Source organism: Haliaeetus albicilla, chromosome 6, assembly GCF_947461875.1.
Source record: "Haliaeetus albicilla chromosome 6, bHalAlb1.1, whole genome shotgun sequence".
Taxonomy (NCBI): domain Eukaryota; kingdom Metazoa; phylum Chordata; class Aves; order Accipitriformes; family Accipitridae; genus Haliaeetus; species Haliaeetus albicilla.
In genome coordinates, this window is record NC_091488.1 from 38832347 (window position 1) to 38854826 (window position 22480).

The 22480-nt window shown below is 37.4% G+C and overlaps 1 protein-coding gene across 20 annotated transcripts in view; it reads left to right on the plus strand.

The window, feature by feature from the left end:
* The window catches only part of SENP7 (SUMO specific peptidase 7), a 48441-nt gene that overhangs the window by 12032 nt on the left and 13929 nt on the right, over nt 1-22480 (plus strand). For 11 of the 20 annotated variants that reach the window (XM_069785620.1, XM_069785609.1, XM_069785619.1 and 8 more), the window contains 13 exons: nt 1996-2193; nt 3957-4154; nt 8078-8190; nt 8933-9102; nt 10050-10410; nt 10996-11156; nt 11814-11960; nt 13437-13470; nt 14291-14464; nt 16864-17126; nt 18185-18318; nt 19555-19671; nt 21205-21324. In XM_069785620.1, the coding sequence (XP_069641721.1) occupies nt 1996-2193; nt 3957-4154; nt 8078-8190; nt 8933-9102; nt 10050-10410; nt 10996-11156; nt 11814-11960; nt 13437-13470; nt 14291-14464; nt 16864-17126; nt 18185-18318; nt 19555-19671; nt 21205-21324 (2190 nt within the window). The remainder of the gene's footprint in view (nt 1-1995; nt 2194-3956; nt 4155-8077; nt 8191-8932; nt 9103-10049; nt 10411-10995; nt 11157-11813; nt 11961-13436; nt 13471-14290; nt 14465-16863; nt 17127-18184; nt 18319-19554; nt 19672-21204; nt 21325-22480) is intronic. The other 9 variants (XM_069785625.1, XM_069785624.1, XM_069785626.1 and 6 more) reach the window with 5 other exon arrangements.

A 22480-nucleotide genomic window follows, 5' to 3' on the forward strand; every position in this document is an offset into this window, starting at 1 on the left:
TCACTTCAGAAACTCTGGATTGTTTTTCCAACAGCTAATTCGGACCAATCCCTTACATAACACTCCTTCTCCTCTGTCCAGATTCTTGGCATCAGAGTGCCGTAATTTGGGGTTGGTAGTGGTTTTTTGGGGTTTTGTTTGGGGTTTGGTTTTTTTTTTTGAGACAAAGCTCTAGCTCTTTACCACTTAGGTTTTCTTTGGGAAAGTTCTAAGATAAGCCCAGAGAGTGGAGGAAACTGCCTTCACTTGACCTTAAGTTACTTAGCTTTGAATGGGAGCCATTTAGGTTTGTTGTCCATTGTTTAGGTAGTGGTCTCCAAGGTGTGGTATGTGCAAGACAATCCGTTGGGGTGCAGGAAGGAAGCATTTTTTTTGTACAATTAATAAATAAATGTTTCTTTCAACACTTATTGCATCCTTTTTTTAAATTTCTATTTTGTGTTTTATAATGTACATAATATTAGCACCTTAGTACATCTGCATAAATTATAATTAAATGTTAGGTACATGCTTGAAATAACTTTCAAAAAAAGTTTGAAGACCACTGATCTAGGAAATGCATAGTAGAGCTCCGAGGGGAAGCAGCTCATTGCATACACCTTATGGGATTCAGTGATGCAGAGATCTCATAAGACTGACCAGCATTCATAGTTTATACACAGGTTCTCCAAGCTGTGCACAGGAACCTTACTGTCTTTTCAAGTTTAAGAAGGGGTGATGTGTCTTGTTAACATGGTAAGTAACCAGGGAAAAGAAATCTCAACATGCAGCAGCTACTGCAAGACCAAAGTAAAAGGATTATGTGAAATGTCTTCCCCAAGTTCAAGGTGTTTCATTAGCATGGCAGTTCCAGATCTTTTTTTTTTTTAGGTTCAAGCATATCTGTTCTTCAGCAGTTTTCATGCCATACCTCTATTTATTTACCACTAGACACCATGTAACCATGCTGTTGAGTCAAGTGCAGCATGTCAGTGGGACAACTACTTCCTAAAAGTTGCTTGCACAGTTGTCAATCCACTGAGGAACAGCAGCCATTTGCTTAAGAAATGTCACTGTAGCATGCATGTAACAGCTATGCGAGTAGTAAAAGGTTTTCTGTAGCTATAAAAGAAGGATTCTTGCTCTACAATGTGAACAATTTAGTTTGTTAGGCAAGACATGCAATAGGGAAAGCAATTCTTGTCTCAGTGATTTTTTTTAAAACCAACAAATGAGCCTGAACTTCAGTGTCCTCTTAGGACCAGCCCTGGGGAAACAAGTCCAATTCTGATCTGTTTGAAAATAAAGTCAGTCCTGACAAATCATCTATGGTATATAATACCAGCTTATAAGGAAACTGTCCAAGTTACTGGTCATGCTACAGAATTAATTCTTTATGTGGAGACTTCAGTACCAATCTAGCAGAATCAGCAAAGTATAGATATTTGTTTGAAAAACTTCAATAGGGAGTTTTTACTACCTTTTTAATTCATAATTGTGTGTAATTTCTTTAGTGAAATTGAATAGAAATCAGCTGGAGCTTTAAAACTGAGAGACGGTACTAGCTTCTTGATTTCTGCCCCCCCCCAAGATCAATCTAATTTGTGATATGGGAACCAATAATATAGGAGTGCTTGTTTTCGTATCCTGCAAATGGTCATGTGTACACTTTCAGAATAGTTTGTAAGGCTGTAGTGACACCACTTTCAACATTTTGCAATTAAAAGATTTCCATGCTTTTGCACTGAAAGTTTACCTCTTCAGAATCACATATAGATGTGTTAGTCATTGATGCCAGAAGAAGAAACCTTGAAAGGCTGTCCTGATCAAGAGATGTTTGTTTCCTCTTCTCACAAAGCAGTTCTTTTTGAAATTGTCAGGGAACTGAACTTTATTCTACTGAAGATACAAGGTATGATGCAGAGACAGTAAACTCATAGAAAAGCTTTGCTGAATTCATGTGACTTAAGAAGTTCTCAGCACCCTATTATTAATTTATTGTTATATGTATGGCAGGCAACCCAAAGTTATCTTGACGAATGTCCTGAGGACGAAAATAGGAAGAAAATACACACAGGCGCAACCTAAAACTGGTGCTAATTTTTCTGATGCTGGCAAGCTGCAGTCAGATCAACCACCCTCGTCATCTGCTGCCAGCCTAAAGATATGGCAAATTTTAAACCCTACTCTCCAAAGCCTTTTTCTGTCTAAAAGGTAGGTTGTCTTTGCCTTGTGTCACTAAGCAAAATAATTTTCCTTGCAGTTGTTTTTTCATGAGAAAATTCTTTGTTGTACTACAGCTGTCTTGTTCATGAACTATATTCTTATGTCATCTGACTTGACTAAATTCCCTTGTACCTGGTTCCTTTTGGTAATCACTGAGAGAGATGGTGCCAGGCACGCTTTAGTGGGTTTTCTGATCAGATGGCTTCTAGATGGTTCTGTACTGACAAGACCAATTAATTCTGATTCAGCCATTGGACTCTGAAAGTATTTGGGTTTTTTTATTCTTGTGAAAAGAATACACTTGCATTTAACTGCCCTCTTTTCTCAGAGAATGTATCAAGGTGTATTTTCACTGTTACTGTTTCAGACTAGTCATGAAAATAGGAGAACTGGCTTAAGGGGTCAGAAGAAATCCATATTAAGTCCAGTATCTCCCCCCCCCCAAGCAGCAGTCAATTGCAGATACCCAGGGAAAAGTATAGCTAGAGTGACTGCTTTTTTCACTGAGTTTTCTCTCCTGAGTTTCTGATGGTAAACAGTTTAGGGACTTCCTTCATTGGAGGTTACATTCCGACTACAGTGTTCTTCTATATTAGATTTTTCCTCTCAATTATATCCTCATTGCTTATCACCCGTGTGCCTCTGCAATGTCTTGTCTGTAAGGTAGTCTCCTGATTAAAAGCAAATTTACATCTCAGTGCAAGAGGAGATCCGAGTGCTCCCCAGACATCACGCAGTCTGTGCTGGAGTGTGCTTTGTGGATGAATACAAACAACAGGAGAATTATGCAGTTGGTGCCTGAAAGGCAATGTTCTTCATAACAGATTCAAAAAAGGCCGTGGCATTACATCCTAATCCAAAATAAATGGCAATAGAAGTGGTAGAATTTAAACCACAGTTTGAGAAACTAAGCGGGACAATCAAGGGCTATACAACAAGTTGGCTGCAGTGGCATTGTATAAAGTAAGTTGTGCTGCTCTTACGCATGTGTGCTCAAGTGGGCAGTTGCATATTGATATTTGTGGTTAGCTTATTTTTGATGCTTGTCTCTTCTAACACTTGCGGATGTTTTTCTGAGCCTTACTGTTGTAATTCTGTAGAATGCTATTGTTATTCTGTAGAGTGCCACCTGGAAGGGGAGATGGGGAACAAAATCTAATGCTACCTTTTTGTGTATGTGCTACTTTTCTACCTGTTGACTAAGTGCTTGAGAAAATTCAGTCTGTTTTACTGGAGGCTTCTTGTTCACAGGAAAATCAAGGTTATTTGCTTTTTTATTCTTGTGATAAGAATACACTTGCATTTAACTGCCCTCTTTTCTCAGAGAATGTATCAAGGTGTATTTTCACTGTTACTGTTTCAGACTAGTCATGAAAATAGGAGAACTGGCTTAAGGGGTCATAGTTCTGAGAAATGTGTACAGATAATGCATGAAAGCTATTTAGAGATAAGCATTTATCAGTTTTTATACAATACTTAGATGATGTGTTAGAGGCGACGCAGTGTGAATTGTATCTGGCTAAGGTGAAATTATATGGCTAGTGTTTCTTACCCTGGTCTCTTGTTGCTTTTTTATGTTTATCTGTTTACCTGGGATTTTAAGCTCCTTAGTGGGATTTTGTTTTGCCTCTTAACAGACTGAAAGTAATGATGTTTGATTATCAAGCCTGTAAGATACATTAATTTAACAAGAAGTTTCTCTCTCTAGATTTCAGTGCAGTATTTATGATGTACTGTTATATATATGGCAGGCAACCCAAAGTTATCTTGACGAATGTCCTGAGGACGAAAATTGGAAGAAAGTACATAGACAGCCACGTAATAATTGATGCAAATTTATCTGATGCTGACAAATTACAATCAGGTCAACTACCCTCATCATCTATTGCCAGCCTACAGACATGTCAAATATTAAGTTCTCCTCATGAAAGTTCTTTTCTGTCTAAAAGGTATGTTACTCACTGCTGATTTTGCCAGTATTCCTGAAATTACATAACTTCACAATGGAAAAGAATTTCCCTGAAACAATTTTTGTTATAGTCTTTGTCTTGAAGCAGGAGATCAATTTCCTGAGTGCAAACTAACATGCTACTCCAATGAGCTGTTTTAACATTGCATTTATTCTGATTTGCTCTACTTGATGCTAATAGGCTACTTTTCTTTCATAGAAGGAATTTCCATTTGCAATAGATCAGTGTTTTGATTTGTGAAGATGGCCAAGTAATTCAAACACATTTAATTTGGTTTTGTGTCCAGAACCAAAATCTTCCTTTCTTGTTGCTGTTAATATGTTCTAGTATGATTTCAAGTAACTTCTTTTGCAAAACTTCTCCAAATTCCTCTCTGTGATGGTTCATTTCTTTTCACACTCATCCACCAGTGGTCTCAATCCCAATGGAGTGCCATTGTTCAAGGGCTCTGTGTGTGTCCTCTCGTTGCTTAACATCTCCTTTTCCTTTTTTCTTCCTATGTTTAGGTTGACTGAGCATCACAATAACGCTTAACATATAAAACTAGCAGAAATCAGATATTAGAATTATATAATGTTTGTTTTGGTCTAAGATGGCAGTTGAATTCAGAGTAGCTATTTCCTCTTGTCTTTTATGGCCACCTCTTTGCTCAACAGCAAAGTACCCAGAGGAGCAAATAGCAAGAAATTTGGGGGAAGAAAATAGAAAGAGGAAGGAAGAGAAAAATGATTTGTGAGGGCAGGAATAATCAATAGTTCCCAGGTTAAAGAAATGTTAAAAATTCTTGAGAAAAGAAAGTCATACTCCTCATTCTGATACATGAACATCTTAGAGAACCTAAATTAGTAAGAATTCCTTTCTCCTTTTCTGTTAGGATACCCATTGCTGCTGAAATTAATCTGACAAAGCTGCAATTTAAATGAGGGATTTAGAACAGTTAGACTGTGTCATTTTGGAAGTATTACATTTGTTGCTAATAAACAGTTTTACATAACTTTAGGCTGACTAAAGTGGGGGAGTTTGGATTGTTGGGGGGGTGTTTACTACAAAATCTTTAATATCTATAATTTTTAGTATGTGATTTTTCCACTTGGTATTGTTTTGGATGATGGGAGGTAGTGGGTTCATAGAAAGGAAGACATGAACTCTTGTATGTAACTCTCTAAATAGGAGGAAACATCTTGCATGTTTTTTCAAGCTCATATCTGGAGGGCAGCTGTTTAGTTTTATGTCAAGCACAAGAATGTCAAGCACAAAACTAGTCAGTTTTTTAGTAGTTGGTGTACTCGCTTTAGATTTGGAGTGGTTCATTGTTTGAAGGATTAATATTTCATTCCTGTAATATGCTTTTTCTGGTGAATTAAATAAAAGGCTTGTTATTAGCAGGAAACAACATTAGGAGGATTTACCACCTTTCCCCAGTGACCAGCACATTAGTGCAAGTTGTAATACATATCACATGGGAGATGGAGAATTTAGGAATTATTTCAACAGAGATGTGGTTTCATCCTGGTCACCTCTCTGTAACTAAGGTTTGTGCATAAGATACACGTGGCGCTGATTCTTCTGGGGTCTCCTCTTTCAGAGGAGAGGAAAAGCTCCCCCCTTATAATGATTATGCATATATATGCACATGGCCATATAGAGATTCTTTTGTATGTCAGGGTAGCTAGAATGCATGCTCTGTTTTACTGAAAATTGTGCCAGTTTTGTACTATAGAAATTTCAGATTAAGTCAAAGAATTGTTTACGATCAGAAGAGGGTGGTAATTAGTTAACCTTTCTCTATCAGCTAAAACTTGCCGCGAGTTCCCTATTTCCTTTCTTGCTTTTGGTATTACAGAATTGGTGGATTTTGCATTGCTTGTTCACTGCAACTCAGTGTGAAATGCATTTGTTTAAGTCACCACTGACCTATCAGTATAACTAATGAATTTGAGGTAGGTTTTAAATGTACAGAAACTTAGGGTTTTAAAGTGTGTTTCCTACTTTTTTCTCATGGCTGTTGAGAACACTTCAGTATATACTGCCATAGCTTTTTAGGTTATGCAAATATCTGTTAAGTGGTGCATTTTAAACTGAGTTATCAGCAGATTGGAAGTGAAAATAAAATGTGCAGAATTTGTGTATAGAGTAAATACATTTAGGGAAGTCTATTAGCTGAAACATTCCTATTGAAATATTTCCTATTGTTGAAAGGCCTGAAATGTGATGTTGGTGTAAAACACATGCTAAAAAACACTTAATGGTTTTGTATGGTCTTTTAAGGCAGTCAAATCTATATAGCTGTTATGCATACAAATATTTAAGTTGAGAGAGAGGTGTGGGTTCCAAAATCAAGTCTTCTGTAGTGAGGTTATTCCAGAACTAAAGGTGCCTGACCTGTGGAAGACTCTGTCTCATTCAATATACAGAATGAATAATAGTGCTTACCAAACACTTTTTCTGTATATGGTTCAATTCGTGATTCTTTTTGAATGGAAAGATAATCAGTAATTTCTTCACGGTGCTTATATACTGTTCATCGCTGTAGTATTGGAGCTCTCTGGAAATCTTTATTTGTCTTTACAGTATTCCCAAAGACCAATGATACTTTCACCTACAGATGCAGCACTAAAGAATAGGCATCTTCAGAAAGTGTCCAACAGTTTTGGCTATGTAGTTAAAGATGTCAAGAATGTTCTTTCCCATGGCTGGTGGTGTTCTTTATGAGTCCAGGCTCAGCTGTTGGTGACTGCAGTCATTGTGATGATTGCTTAGCAGTTTGCAAATCGGAGACTGCAACATTCTGAGTTAGGCACATTATAAAGCAATGAACACAAAATCCCTTTGGTTTAAGTGAGGTGATGAAACGAGGAATGGAACAGATTTTCCAGAGCAGCATTAAACTGCTTTATCTATGAAATCTTCTTTATTTTCTTTTTTTATTTTCCAACTCTCACAGGAGATGAAGCAGAGGTCATTAAGGTTAGTTTCTTTTATCTTGTAACCCTGATAAATTTTCAGAAGAGAAGTCTTGTGTACTGAATATAATTAAGTTCATGTGAGAAAATATCACATGAACATATAACTAAATGTTATCCTAATGCATACACTAGAAACCAAAATACACTTACGTAGACTTTTATCAGCTGTAACTAGCCTCCAGAGAAATTGAGAGTATGTTTACAAGATCAGACCTCAAATGTGAGGAAGTCATACTGTTCAGTCTGTCACTACCTCCTGAATACATTCTCTTATTTATAAAAAAGCTAATAAAAAAAACCCCAAACTGATTACTTTCTTACCTGTCCTTCCTTTTAGAATGAAACTACAAACTCAACTGAACACCTGTAGGTTGCCTAGTTTCTCGTACTGTAATCCGTTTCTGTTTCTTCGTCATTCATGTCCTGTCCCGCCCCACCCCCCTTCAAAGTTACTGTTTCAGGCCCTTTTGAGCAGGAATTTCTATTTCAAAGCTTTTCTCGTTGCAGGAACTTACTCAGTGGTTTCTATTAGCAGTTCTAAATCTTATTTAAAAATATACTACATTGCCTCATTCCCACTGCATTCATGACAAAGGCAAGGATACACTCAACTAACTGTCATCCTCTCTTTTTTTTCTTGTTTTGTGTTCTCGTTGCAGTCATGCTTTACAGCAAAATAATATTTTAGTGTCTGATGTCAAGCATGTCAGATTTTCATACTTTGTACCTTTTAGAAGCATCAATTTCATTAATAATGTTAGAGTATCTGTGTATTTCCATGATGGGGATTGAATTAGTTTGTGTTTCATTTGCCAAGCTCCACATGCTTATGAGAGAGGCAGAAGTTTGTGGTCTAACCAACCCTTGTTTCTGTTGGGATTTTTATTCAGTATTCTTTCAAAATCAAAGATAAGTCATAGTTAATATTCTTTACAGGTCTGAGCATTGCCTGAGAAAGACAGATGATCAGTGTAAATTGACCAAGGCTTCCAAGGAACCAGAAAAAAATAATGCCTTCACTTTTAGAAGACGGGAGCTGCAGAAGAAAGGTTTGTAGTGAGCAATAATCTGGCATTTAAATATGCATTTTGGAGAGTGTTGGGAAATTTCCTTTTTTTAATTTAGTATTATGAGGAGAGCATAGAAACAAAACAGGCACGCAGTGTATGTGTTTCCTCAAAATGCAGTCTTTTACAGATATGGTAAAATATATCAAATAGCTGTTTTTAAATAGGAATAAAGCTATGGTGAATGAGACCTGTGGAACAAAAGGGAAACTGAGGGAAGCTTCACTGCACCATTGTAATTGTGATTTTATAAGAAGTCTTTTATACTCAAGAATGTAATACATCAAGAATGCTCAAATGGTTTGTGAACCCTGCTAAAATGTTTATGCTATATGGCAATGTTCATATTTACTACTGAATGATGAGCTCTATGCTGAGTCAGCAGGGAGAACATAGTATCTTTTTAATACTGGTATTTGCAGATTACAACAGGAATGGAGAATATTGCATGCAGCAGAAGATAAAAGAAAGGCTGGAGTATGGAATGCTAATTCTTACTTGGAAGGGAACTATAAATTTGGTTTTGCTCATCTTAATTAGTCATGCAATAATAATCTTTCCTTAATTATTTTAGGGAATATATTTTGGCAGCCACACACAATTAAAAAGGAAAGAACTATCATGGAAAGTATCTGCTTCCATGCATTTTACTTAAGACAGATATGAAGAAATACAAAATTTTTTGAGGATAACCCATTAAATAACCTTTTTTCTTCTGACACAGAAAACAAGAACTATGACGAACTGGAAAAGAGGAGCAGATACGTGAACAGTACCACTCTTAGTCAGAAGGAATCTGGCTCTTTTGATTCTGAGAAAAGGAAAAGAAGATCTAGTTGCCATATTTCTGATGACTGTAATGTACACATTCCAGAAAAATCACTTCTACTGTCTGTAAGTTGCACTTAATTTTAATGTATGTGTTTGTGTACACACATGCACGCATACTTCAATAGCAGCAGTAGCAACATCCAGAATAAACAAATTATACTAATAATTAGGGTATCTAGGGGTACTGTTGTACCTGTTGGGGGAAAGTAGTTCAGTGGTGCATCAAGAAGAGTAAGTATACGTACTTCTGTCCACAACATCAGGATACTCTTGTGGCAGAAAGGTTGTGAGAGATGAATGACAGTGTTTCCTTCAGGCAGGAGAATGGAGTGTAACAACTTTGGAAATAAGGCATCTAGTTACTTAAGTGAAGATGGTATAGAACTAATTAGGGACTTTGATACAAAAAATATGAAGTATACTGGGAGTTATTGAAATCTTGCAGATGTTATCCTTCTCCCTCCTCCTCAGTCTATTGTACTATTCCCTAAAGTTTAATTCTTATCTGTCATTAAGACTTGGGGGGAAAAAAAAAGAAAAAAGACTGAGGGAATCAGTCAGTCAAGTACAAACTGTGATTTATATTCAAACATTTGAATACAATAAAGGCATCTCTGTAACCTGATTAAAACCCCACAGGAATAGGTAATTGCCAAGTCCTGTTCATGCAGTTGACCCAGCCACCCATTTGCAAAGTAGTGAACATCACTAGTGCTTGGTCTTTCAGTGTTAGACAGTGAGAGAGCTGCTAAAAAATCGAAAATCGTTTCTTGTTCAGTTTGAATGGGGGTCATAGTAGACTTTTAAAAGATTGTCCTTCATGCCTTTGTGTAATAACCTTTGGATTACAAGGAGGGAGAAATCACCCTAACTTGAGCTCTAAATGCAGTTGCATTAAGATATAATTATTTTGTCTATCACATAGTTAAGTGTCAGTGATCACTGATCTGAACCATCATAGAAATGTCAAGAAATAAACATATATCCTGTCTCTGATTCCTGTTTTCTAGAAGGAGCAAAGACTGAGTTCAACTCGGTCTCAGGGCCGCAGAACACCCTGTGAGGATGCACAAGGTCACAGATCTAATACAGTTCTGGTGCTGGATTGTATTCCCCAGCCATTAGAGAGAGACTGTACAGACACTTCCACCCACAATCACTTAAGGCCTGCTCCCAGCTGCACAGAGGAACCTGGCTCAGAGTGTCCTCCCAGAAATTTGTCAGAGAAACAGCTTTCTGCCACCAGTGAGGATGTGATTTCACCACGAGTTAGTACCATCAGGAAATTAAAGATGGACACATCACAGTACCTGAGCAAGCTGCGGAACAGAATCTGCAGGGGTAATCGGCAACGTGTTTCAATTGACCCAAGTATGTACTGTATCTGCGCTGCTGACAATTACTGTTGGTAGGCTTAGGTACTAGGGGAACTCATGCATGACTGACTAATTGAAACATACGGAACAAAATATTGAAGACAGATTTCATGTTGTTTGTAATGCATTGTGCAGGTTAGAGAACAGTGCCTAGTGCCAGTGTCCTCCACTGGAGTGTAAAGGGTCTTGTACTTGAGAAAAAGGATAGACAGCAGGATTTTCAAATTCCAGGCCTTATTTTGCAGCTGATTTTGTGGCTATGGAAAATCAAGCTTGTACTTTTTAATGATGCTTAAACTGAGAAGAAATGTTCTTTCTTCTTTGAAGCAGCTGTGTTGTGGCCTGTTTCTTTTAATAGTCAAATAATTTTGAGAATCTTGGGTAAAAAGCGTTAATAAAGATACAAAGCAGTACCTGTTGCATACACTTTCATGCACACAGACCTTGACTGGTTTGGGCAATGTACTTTGATACTACATACTGCAAGAGAGAATTCTTTGCTTATCTGAAATCCACAATGAATGAAATATTCTCAAGTCTGTGTCTTGTAGTATATGTATACTTCTTTTTTCCTCTTTAGTTGTCCTTTCCAGTGATGATGAAGATGGACCTTCTGAACCAAAATGCACAGAGCTGCCACAGGATAATATCACTGAGAATAACGAAACAGACCAACAGTCTGACTTCTGTTTTTCAGCAAAGGAATTGGAAGACAAGATGGAAAGTCACACAGAGCAGGTAGTCCAGTATTTGGCCTATGTATTGTTATGCCAACCCTTTGATTTATTTCTCCGATGTTTATTTTTTCTTGCATGTTCGGACAAAAGTGAAATGCTTAGAGCAGATGTGATCAGTCCCAGCAGCAAGCAGTAGCTGCAGTAATTGATTTCACAGATAGAATTCTGGACAGTCTTCAGAGAAGATCTCTGGCTCTGAAGCTTGAGTGTTTTTGCAACATAACAATGTATTTCATATTTTGAAAATAAACATTTGGAAATGTTTAATATTACAGAACAGGAAGGATCAAATAGTAACCTGAGCTAGAGGTAGACATGATGAAGATATGTCTGTGAAAAGTTTTTTTTTCCACACAATGTTTTTTATTGATTGTAGTTCAAGTCAGTAGTTTCTCCTTGTCATCCAGTCTTCTGTTGTAATTCAGTGTATGGAGAAGTTCAAGGATCTTTAGAGGTGGAGCAAGATACTGTTAGGCCCTTAAGGACATTGCCAGTAATGATTGTAATAACATTTATAGCCTTTTAATATGGAGTTTTTGTATGGAAGTTGGTTTGGGGAGTAAATTCTTACAAACATGAAGAGAAAATTCCTAAGGTTACAGGAGGGAAGTATCTCATCTAAAGCCCTATAGTAAATATACTTTTTTTTTTTTCCTCCCAGTTTTTAACAGAGTCAATTGAAGATAAATGTCCTATCAGCTTACCTTCTGGAAGCACACCTAGAAAACAGATGAACCCAGCATTGGATGTTGAATTTGATAGTCTATACATTGGGAAATTTAAATGGCTATCAACAGGTCCTGCTAGGGTAAGTAGTTCTATTATGGTGATATTTTAAGAATATGTAAAAATTAAAATTCTAGTGGTGCTTAATGTGGAAGCACCGAGTTTTGATTATTGTTGCATCAAATTGCTTTGACTAAATGGTGGAGTGTATAGTCCATTATCTTGTGTGTTTGGATTGCTGTCAGTAGAAAACCTAACTGGGATTTTCTGTGGCCCCAGTTTTCAGAGGTAAAGGTTCTGTATAAATGCTGTACTGGAACAGAAATCATACTGAGGAAGATTTTAATGAATTCTAATGGAAAATAATGGCAATGTTACTTCAAATAAACACCAATTACTTTTCTCAGAAATAGCAGAGATATTGAAGTAATCCATAGTGATCAGAGTTCAGATATATACTATGCGCTAATCTTGCATTTTAAACAGAAAATTGTTTGTTTTGTAGCTTTAAAGAGCATAAAAACCAATGCTAAAAGCATTAGCACATAGGCAACATGCTCCTTACAGGGTGTAGAAAAGTAAGTGCAGCTGTACTTCAAATGGAGTACCAGCTGCAGGAGTTTCAACAGGTCTTTGACTAGGTTCATTCTATATATTGCAACTGAAAAAGAAATGTTTGAACATGTATATCTTTTTTTGCTTGCAGTAAGACATTTTGAAATCTTGGATTGTAAAAATAATTTCAGCTTTTCACAAAACAGCAGTTTTGTGCAGCAGTTCTCATGCAGTAATGAAAACATTTAATGGAAATTTTCTAAATTAATATGCCAGAATCATTTGAGGGATGAGTTGAAATATTTTTAGAATTAATGCTTTTAGGTGGAAAGTGAAAATTTTCCTTGGAAAAAAACAACTTTGTTCTTTTTGCTTACTGTCATAATGTAAGAGAAACCTCTTCTCTCAGTGTATATGACAACCTTCTGTCAAAGTGACAGTAGAGAATTCTTTATGTAGCTATAGCAGCAAGTAAGTGGAAACTTTGAAGGCCTTTAATTCAAAGGTTAATGTAAATAGCAAAGTAACAGCCCAGAGTTGGACCATTTATATAGTGTCCTTAATTCAAATAGTGCAGCTGACAGTCTTTATCATGGGGTCCTTAAGCTCCTTTTGTCCCAATTGTTCATCTTTTTTTTTTTTCTTTTCTTTTTAAGGAGCCTGTAGGCAGCTCTGCAACTTCTGCTTATTTCTCAGTGCTTGGCACCCCTGGAAGTCACTTTGCTGTCATTTAGATTCTGCAGTATGTGTTTAGGAGTGTTGTTTTAGGTGAAATAGCCAATATCAAGTCTCAAACTAGGCATATTGGACTTGGTGGTGTTAGGTTAATTGTTGGACTCAATGATCTTAAGGGTCTTCTCCAACCTAAATGATTCTATGATATTATTTTCAGTTTATTTGGCTATAAGCAAATAAAGATGTGTAGATAATTAAAAATTCTTACTTTGTTTTAATCAATTTTTAAAAAGCAAACTAATTCATATTTTTTTAAATCTTATTTCAGTTTACAACCAAGTACATTACGATCCCATTTCAAGGTAAGAGAATTTTTTCTTCAGCCTTCTCTTAACTATATGTTTAAAGTATTGCATTAAAATAGTCAGTATGTATTTATATTGTGAATAATTTATAATCTTATTTGCTTTCACAAAGACATTAAATATTTTTTTAAATTTCATTTTTTCAATAAATAAAAGTATCGGTGTCTACAGTATAAGCATTAATAACTTAGCAGCTTCTTAAAATTTTAAGGTGAACTTGCAGTTTTAATGGCCTTGCTTCCTGCATTCCTGCATATATTAAGTGTTGAACTATAGTAAGTCTGACTACACATGTTGTTGAGGTGAAACATTAATCTTTTCAGATTAAGGTTTTAGACCCTTAGGTTTATTAAACAAAAATGTATGAGCTGACTAAAGCTAAGAGGACTATAACTGTAGATTTGCATTCAGTCCATTTTCCAAAGATGGTGTATGGTTTCTATATCTTGTAGAAGGTTTGTGAGCAGTTATGAATTGGATTGACTAAAAGAAAATAGAAGTTCATGATTTGCAATATTTTTTTCTATATTCGTAGGTATTAACTGTGCTTATTGTGAGCAAAAATACATTTTTTTCCATGAAGAATCTTGCATTTAGATGTGTAGCTTTTGGTGTTACAATTTGGTAACTTTGTTTTACGTAGTTTAATATAACTGATTTAAATACTAAATTCTCAACACATTTGAAATCTACAAGTACTGTTTTAATACACAGGGATCATATTTATGTCTTAGCATGTAATTACTGTAACATGTATGACTTTATAATTATCCATGGCTGTGAAAGATATGGTTATTTTAAATTCTGTTTTCTCCAGTGGCTCTTAATAAAAATATTAAGCTGACAGTGGATACTCTGGATCTGAGAAGGTTTGGCTTGTGGAGAAGTGATGGTGGCTGTTCTTCAACAATGATCATTTTCCTTTGGCTGTCTGTGGATTATGTAGAAAAGATTGAAACCCAACTAGGAAAGTTAGTTATCAGCAAGCCATGTGAGTAATCTCTTTCCTTAAATGCAATGAAAAGGTCTAATATATGGTGTGTCAATAAAGCAGTTATTTTATAGTTGTGCTTCTGGAATACTGAGGAAAGCCTATAGCTTTTTTTAAAATAAGTTGGTCAGTTTTGCTTTTCTAAAATGGCTCACTATACTTTTTGGAAGAAAAATCTAACATGATGTGATTCAAAACCACTGCTACTTAGTAAAAAGACCTTGTAACACAGTTCAGTTGTAACCTGCATGAGCAGGCCTTCTGAAACTACACTTGTGTATAAAATATCTCTCCCTTTAAAATAAATGCGACGTTTTAAGTGTCCTTACTCTTGAGTAATGTATATGCTAGACAAAAGGCTTGGCAGATAAAGGTTGATTTGATCTTTGACAAGATTGCATTGGGCCATTGAATTATTATTGGAGAAAATTTCCACTAAAGGCCAAATGGGCTATTTAGTCTGTAGGGTATTATGGACTGGGTCTATTTGTTTTTCTAGCATGAAGCCCTGTAAAACTGAGTATAAGTTTTGCTCAAACATTCAGAGTGGCACAATCACACAAGGTTTTTACGTTACCAAAAGCATTGCAAAATGGCATCTTCCAAAATGATGATGTCAGAGTTGCCTGAGTGAAATGTAACAGTATGTTTACCCTGTACAATCACCACCTGTATGAAGTAATGTTAACTTTACATAAGTAGTATGAGTAATTTGAAGTGAAATACTGAGTGACATTTTAGCAGTGAGTTACCTTTACTTGATGTAAATTTATCAGTTTCTGGTAGCTTCTGTAGACACAGCTCCCAGTGAAATGAGTGGAATCTGAGTATGAAGCTGTGAAGTGCTTTTTAATCTTAGGTTTATTTACCTTGATTACATTCTTGTTGTAGGAGAAACCTTCAGAAGTTGTTATTAAACTTCTATGCTTGAATGTTTTATGCCTTTTAAATTTGTAGTAATGTAAATATTTTGAAATATATGTAGAGACGTGTTGAAAAAAAGCAGTGATGGTTCTACAGATTGTGGAAAAGGTTGCTATGATTCTGCTCTGCCTTCTTAGTGTGTTAATATCATGCTGGATCTGACAGCCTGAGAGGAGGGGTGAGGCTGATGCAGCTCCATGTCCCCAGGTCCAATCAGTAGTAAGGCTGAAGATGTAGTCCCAATAGGTAGAGCACACAGAGCACTTGCATACACCACATATATACATAGCTGGCCACACAGATAAAACAGACACACAGCACTCACACGAACACAGACAGCACCAACAGCCTCATCCTGCTCCCCTCTCTGGCTGAGCAGGATGGAGGCCCACTAGTGAGAAAATATATATATATATACACTCATACACACATATATATATACACACACATATATATACACACACACAAGGTGGATCCCTCTGTCAGCTGGGCTCAGACACTTAGTCTGCCCAGTTGCTGGCCCTGGATCCCAGTCTCCCCAGTTGCTGGCACCTGGACATAAAAGCCACCGAGGCCGGTGCCAGTTGCTGGTACAGACTGTCATGCACACACAGGCACACAGCTGGCCAGGGCTCCCCTAGTCCCAGTAGCTGATCTCCCTGTGCTCTCATCCTTAGAGATACACAGGCAGTCTCACAGCCAGAGCTGTCCCTTAGGGACTTGCTCACCCTCCTGGCTCCCAGGGCCCTTCACCTGTTCACCTAGTTTGGCTTGATTTTTGCTAGCAATCATGCTCACTTGCACTCACTCCCATTGCTGCAGGCAGAGCCCCATACACGCCAAATAGAGAGTCCGTCACCCAAGAGAGAGTTAGAAAGGAATTTAATAAGAAGACAGAACAGACTGTCTGGCATGGCCAGACAAGTGTATTGACCAGCAAAGTATTTAGATGCAACTGGTCCTTTTTATGCCCTTAGCCCTCTACTTTCCCACGCTTGTTCCTGCCCAAATCACCTAAATAGTTCCCTTTGCCTGCCTTTGGTTCTTCCCTTAAACATCCCATAATAAGTACTGTGCAATCCCAAAATGCTCTTGCCCTGCATCCCATCATGTGTGCCATACACCTTGGCAGCAACCGCTCCTGAGTCCAAAAGGTGCTCTGGCGTTGACTCATCTTGATGGGTTTCGGGTCTGGACCCTGGGGCTGAGGCTCTCCTGGGACAGCCCTGGGAAGGGCCCAGACCGGGCGTCCCTTCCAGTCCTTAGTTCAGGTTTCTGTCTACCGTTGTGCCTCTGTGCTCCTCTGGGCTTGTGGAGGTGGGCCATTGGTGGGCTGATGGCCCCTTTGGTGGCATGGGAGGGTATTATTTGGGCTCCCCCTCCTGCTATTGTCTCTCTGCTCCTTTGTGGGTGTGCAGACAAGTTTTTATCACATAACCTAGTAGTTAATACTATCCATTCTGTCCTTTTTACAGCCAAATCTAGTGAATTTGTATTTCTTGAACTGTCCCAACCACTCACAGAATGGGAAGAAGACAGACTGACTGAATTGATTACAGGTGTGAGCAAGAAGAACAGAGCACCAGATCTCCTTGAGTTTTTGTCTTTGAAGCAAGCATTACCCTTGTTTAAGGACCTTTCTCCTGAAGAGAGCTCTTTTATGAGTTACAGTAAGGATCTACTAAAGCAATGTATGCCAAAAGAGAATACCTCAGGTGCTCATGAGCCTGCAGTTCAGGTTAGTGCGTAGCTGTTGCTTGATTCATCACCACCTGTTGGTATTCACACATTCTAGTACATTTTAGATCAGCCTTCTTTCTTAATCCATAGCTCCAAAAAAAAAAAGAGTCATGTTTGTTATTTCTCTCTCACAGCGGGGCAGGATTTGCAGTAAACTAGATTGTGTCCATGGAAGGATAGTGTATAGACTTCATCAGTAAGTGGCAAATACTGAAGCTTTAGGTTGACTCACGGTTGCATATGCGTAGAACCACAGGGATTTCCTGCCCTTGTGGTGTCTCCAGGGCAGCAAGTTGGGAGTTAATCAAGTAATGAGTGATGGAGCCATTTTTTAGTTGAGCTGGAAGTGAAGGGGTGCAGCAGAGGAGGAGCTGTTGTATCTTGCTAGTTCTAGACACCTCTAGACATTCTTGTGGGGGCTCCACAGCCTGAAATGCTAAACAATTCCTAAGACCGCTGGGGGGATGGGGCTATGCAAGTTAATGTGTTAATACAGCTCCCTCTGAGGAGTAAATGTCTCAACCCAACCCCACATCGTTGTCACTTCAGAAATTACGTATGTTTGTTCCCATCAGGAAAAAGCACAGAGGCAAGAGATCAATCTGGCTATGAAACTGGAAACATAAAAATTGAGTCAGCCAGTTCAAATATGTATCATTTTTAGGCAGATTAAGAACTAGATTTTCAAACCTTCCAAGCGTACACAGCTCCTAGTAAGACAGTCTGATACTTGTCTCCATCCTTTCAGGTCCTGTTTCTTCTCCAAAACCAGTTCTGTGTCAGTTGACTTGAATAATGCTTAAACAGTTTTAGAGAGAGGTTATGAACAGATGAAGACCTGTCATCATTTTAAAAGGGACATAACTTTAGTATTGTCTGAGCAGTGGCACGTTTGCCTAAATACTGATGTTTACATTTCTGCTCTCCAGCAAGATTCCTCTTCGGTGATGCAGGGTACTCCTGTGGGCGTCAGGTTTGGTTTTTGTGTGTTCTGTTTTACATATCAAGCTGTATAATGCTTTTTACTATTATTATTGTTTGGATTTTTTCTGGTAGGAATCAAAACCAAAAGTGGCCAGGCCTAGTTATACCCTCGCAAATAAGCAGAATAGTGGTTGTTATTCAATCTCTCTGTCCTCTGTACTGAATGAAGAATGGAAAGAAGTAAGAGAAACTGGAGCAGTTAAGAAGTAAGTATATTTCATATAAATGAGAAGGTGAAAATAAAACAAATTGAATAAACAAATTGCTGGAATAAAAGCCCTGGCTTAACTACCATTCTCTAGTTGATTTGTAAGTGTTGTGTGAAAGATGCTCTAGAAATCTAAAATATCACCAAGCTTGAATGTAGTTATTCCTGTTTCCATCCTAATAGTTAACAGACAAAATGGATGTGTTACAGGATGACAGAAAATCTCACAGAAATTAGAGAATACCTGAACTGTGACTACAAGCTCATATCGTGAATGCATCAGTGGGGTAGTAGGGCCCTCATGGCCTGTGTGACTGTCCATCTAAGTCCATATTACAGCAAAACTATTGCTAATTTAAGCTAAGCCTTTTTTTTTAAATCTAAACAATGTTTCATTTCACTGTTCTGTCACACTCAATCTATTTATGTTTGTCATACAATTTACTAGTCAGTACAGGAGCTTGGTTAACAAAAGACATTAGAAAATGAGAACCCACAGATGTGTAATGCAGCAAGATATTAGGAGAGTGCTGACATGCATCAGTTCTGTCTGCACTAGCCTGTTAGTGCTTGTACTTCTAGTACAGCAAACATTGGTGAAGTAAATGGCTTTTAAGAACTCTTGCCTTTTGCCGTCACTGTTTTTACTGAGAGTATAGCAGTTGGTTTTGTTTCTGCAGCAGCAAAAATTGCTCAGTTCATGGTTCCAGTTAAATAATATGGTTGTTAATCTAAATGTTTTAAAATACATTTTAAATACTAGCGTTAGAGGTAACTTGGGCAGTTTTAAATGACTTACAGGACATATGCTGCATGGTGCATAAACCGAAGTTTGCTTGGAGATGTGAGAGTCCTTGTTGGAGTCCTAACGAATAGAAAATCACTGTGCATTCATACCGTCTAAGAATATGCCCTCTAGTGTTCCTTCCCATTTTATATAGCCATTTTTCAATTACTTTTATAAAAAAGTAGAAAAACAAGATTAATGTAAAAAATAATCTCCTTTTCAAAAGTTTTCTCAAAATTTCAATGTGCATTGGGGTGCATATTTCTTTTATAACACTTAACTATTGGAGGAAGAAATGGTAAAGGGCTTTTGAGTTAGTCAAGTTTTGAGAACTACCAATTTTAACAGGTTTTTAAGAAAATCTTCTGCATGTGTAACAGCCATACTAAGAAGAATGTAATGTAAAACACAGTTTGTCACTATTATAATGTGATTTGTATTTTCTAGTTTAATTGTTTATCCACCTCCACCTGCAAAAGGAGGACTGGGAGTCACAAGAGAAGACCTGGAGTGCTTAGAATATGGAGAGTTTCTCAATGATGTCATAATTGATTTCTATCTTAAGTAAGTAATCACAGCCTTAATTGTACCCTTCTTTCTGGGGCTTGATCTGAACTTGAATGTTACTGTAAATGTTGGTCACTAAATATGATATGACAATTTCAGAAGTAACAGTATGATGAATTTACAAGTTGGACATTTTTAAAGCTTTTGTGTATTCTCAGCAGTTTCATTTGTTTCAATTTCATTCTTGTTCCTCTAAAGGGCTGTGATGTAATCCAGACAGAATAGCTGGGGGAAAAAAAGCTTCTTGGCAACCTCACAGAACAGAAAGGGCTGAGCAATTTTAAGCAGGCAGTTGAACAAAGTATAGAGGGTCTGTACTAGTAATTTATTTACTAAGTTTGCATGAAGTGGAGCATCCTCTGCTATTCTGTGCAAGAGTTCAGGAATTGTCTGATGCACAGCTCCTGCAGAAAGGAACACAGCTAATACTTCTTGAGGAAGTTGTGCTTGGCTTACCTGCTTCATGCCATCCTGCTGAAGTTGCTTGTGAAAGCGAGTTTTCCAGAACTGGCATTGTGGGCCACCATTCCCTAAATCTGAGGTTTATTTATCCTGTGCTGACTTAAATCTAAGTAGAATTCTGGCTCTTTTGAAGGTTGCTTGCAAGAATTACGTTTTGCTTGGCATCCAGCACGGCTGCAGTAACTGTGAGCAATAGGAAGCCAGTTAAAACCTCTTGTCTAGAGGAATGGGAAAGGAAATGTGTACCAGAGTGTTTCAATGTGGTTTTACAGCAAAGCCCCCTGTATTTTGCTCTAAACTAGAAATAAATCATGCAGCGTGGTCCTCTCAATAGCTGTGGCTTCACCTCACCAGAAAAGGAAGATCTGAATAAAGGAATTTAATGCAATCATTGCAGAAACTCCTCTGCTTTTTAAATTTGTTAGACTTCCCGCATTCTCAGTTTTCATGGTTTTGCAAGCTGTTTAATGTATGACTGTTGCCCAAGTCATCGCGTGAAGCTGGAGGCACCTTGTGTATGTAGGATGACTGCAATTATGAGAGTTTTGGCCTTCCAGGATGACAGAATAAACCCTCAACCTGATGTTTATAGTAAAATGATCAACAGTAAAATCATATAGAATGAGTACTTGCAGAATATTTGTCTTAACTTTCACATGTAGAAGTAAAATGGACGATTTGTAGTACCGACATGTTCTGTGCTTTTTGTATATGCAGTATAATGCTCCATAGGTTTATACTTGGTTAGGTTTTCAAGCCTGTCTTAATGGCAAGGGCTAGAAACCTAACTCTAAAAATAAATTCAGAAGCATTAATACTGGAGCACAAATTTGCGATAACAACTGCATTCTTAGTAGTTGATTGGCTGTTACGTACTCTGATGATGCCCACCCTTACGCATATTGAAAATAGAGAGAAAAGTTTGGCATGACTAGCGGCTGTGAAGGCAACTGATAGTAAACATAACCTGAGTATGATAATTCATTAAAATAATTGTCCTTCTTTTTTAACAGTAATGGTACTTTCTAGAAAAGGAATTTAATAATTTCCTCCTTTTTTCTTTGGTAGATACCTGTTGTTGGAGAAGGTGCCAAAACATCTTGCCGACCGTACACACATTTTTAGCAGTTTCTTCTATAAGTGCCTGACCAGGACAGAAAAAAACTCTGAGGGGGATCTCAAAGTTTCGTAAGTTCATTTTGGATGCCTTTATGACCAGAAATAAACTATCTATTGATGCCACTTGGAAGTTCTGCAGATCATCTCCTAATTAGCACATAAAATAGTAATCAGTGTTCTCCAAAGGATTGGGGGTTAAATGTCATAATTCAAAATTTAAGCATTCTGTCTGGTGTTTTTCACTAACACCTACATGTGATTCATACTGAATATGAATGACAATGTTATCACCTCTCTTCAGATTTATCTGAATCTTTACTTCAGACAATTATTTATGTATTTTGATCTTTTTATTATAAACTTAGAGTTTTGCAAGGTATGCATCATTTTAAGAAACTGCACTTCTAAAGATATTTTTAAATTTACCACATATTTCATTTTACATATTGGTAATAAATTGTTGTCCAAATTTTAGTAAGAAAATTTTCTTATGCACCAAGTTTACACATTTGGTTTTTAACGCTTGAGCGGAATCGGAGAGTTTCACAAAAAGGTACCACTAACAACTTAAGAACCCTGTATCACTTTGTGTTTCCAGTTAAGACTGTATAAAGGGTAAGATCATCCCTAGCACACTTTCTGTTCCTTCTCAACACTGATGTTTGAGAGTGGAACTTGCCCTGCCACTTCACTTACAGTGATGATCTGCCAGCAACTTTCATTTTGTTTTCATCATTCAGCTTATCAGGTTTTTTTTCTGTTTCTCTCTGAAGTGATTTTTCTTCTGTTATCCATGAAGTCCCCAGGTTTTTCATTCTACTGGCAAACAAGGCCACCTACGCAAAGAGGTGTGCTATCTTGTTTGTGTTACAGTCACTGCTGGGTGAAAGCTATGTTAAAGGGAAAAAAATGCAACTTCTGTAATAATGTCAAAGATGTCTCAAAAATTCAAGGAGCTGTGCTTGAGAGAATGTCTTCCATCATTTTACGTCTTCTGACCTTCAGTGTTCTGAGGTGGAGACAAAATTATCTGTGTTAAGAATGCTGTTGCGCCTTGATCTGATTCCTTTTACAAGGCTGATCCATAACCTTCTTGAGGAACTGGAATAGCACTCTTAATTCAAGGACTGTAGCTGCTCCAGATCAGGAAATAGCTTTGGAAATTCTAGTTCTGTGTTTGGGCTTAGATATTTACCTGGTGATTACAGGTGGTTTGGGTATTGTT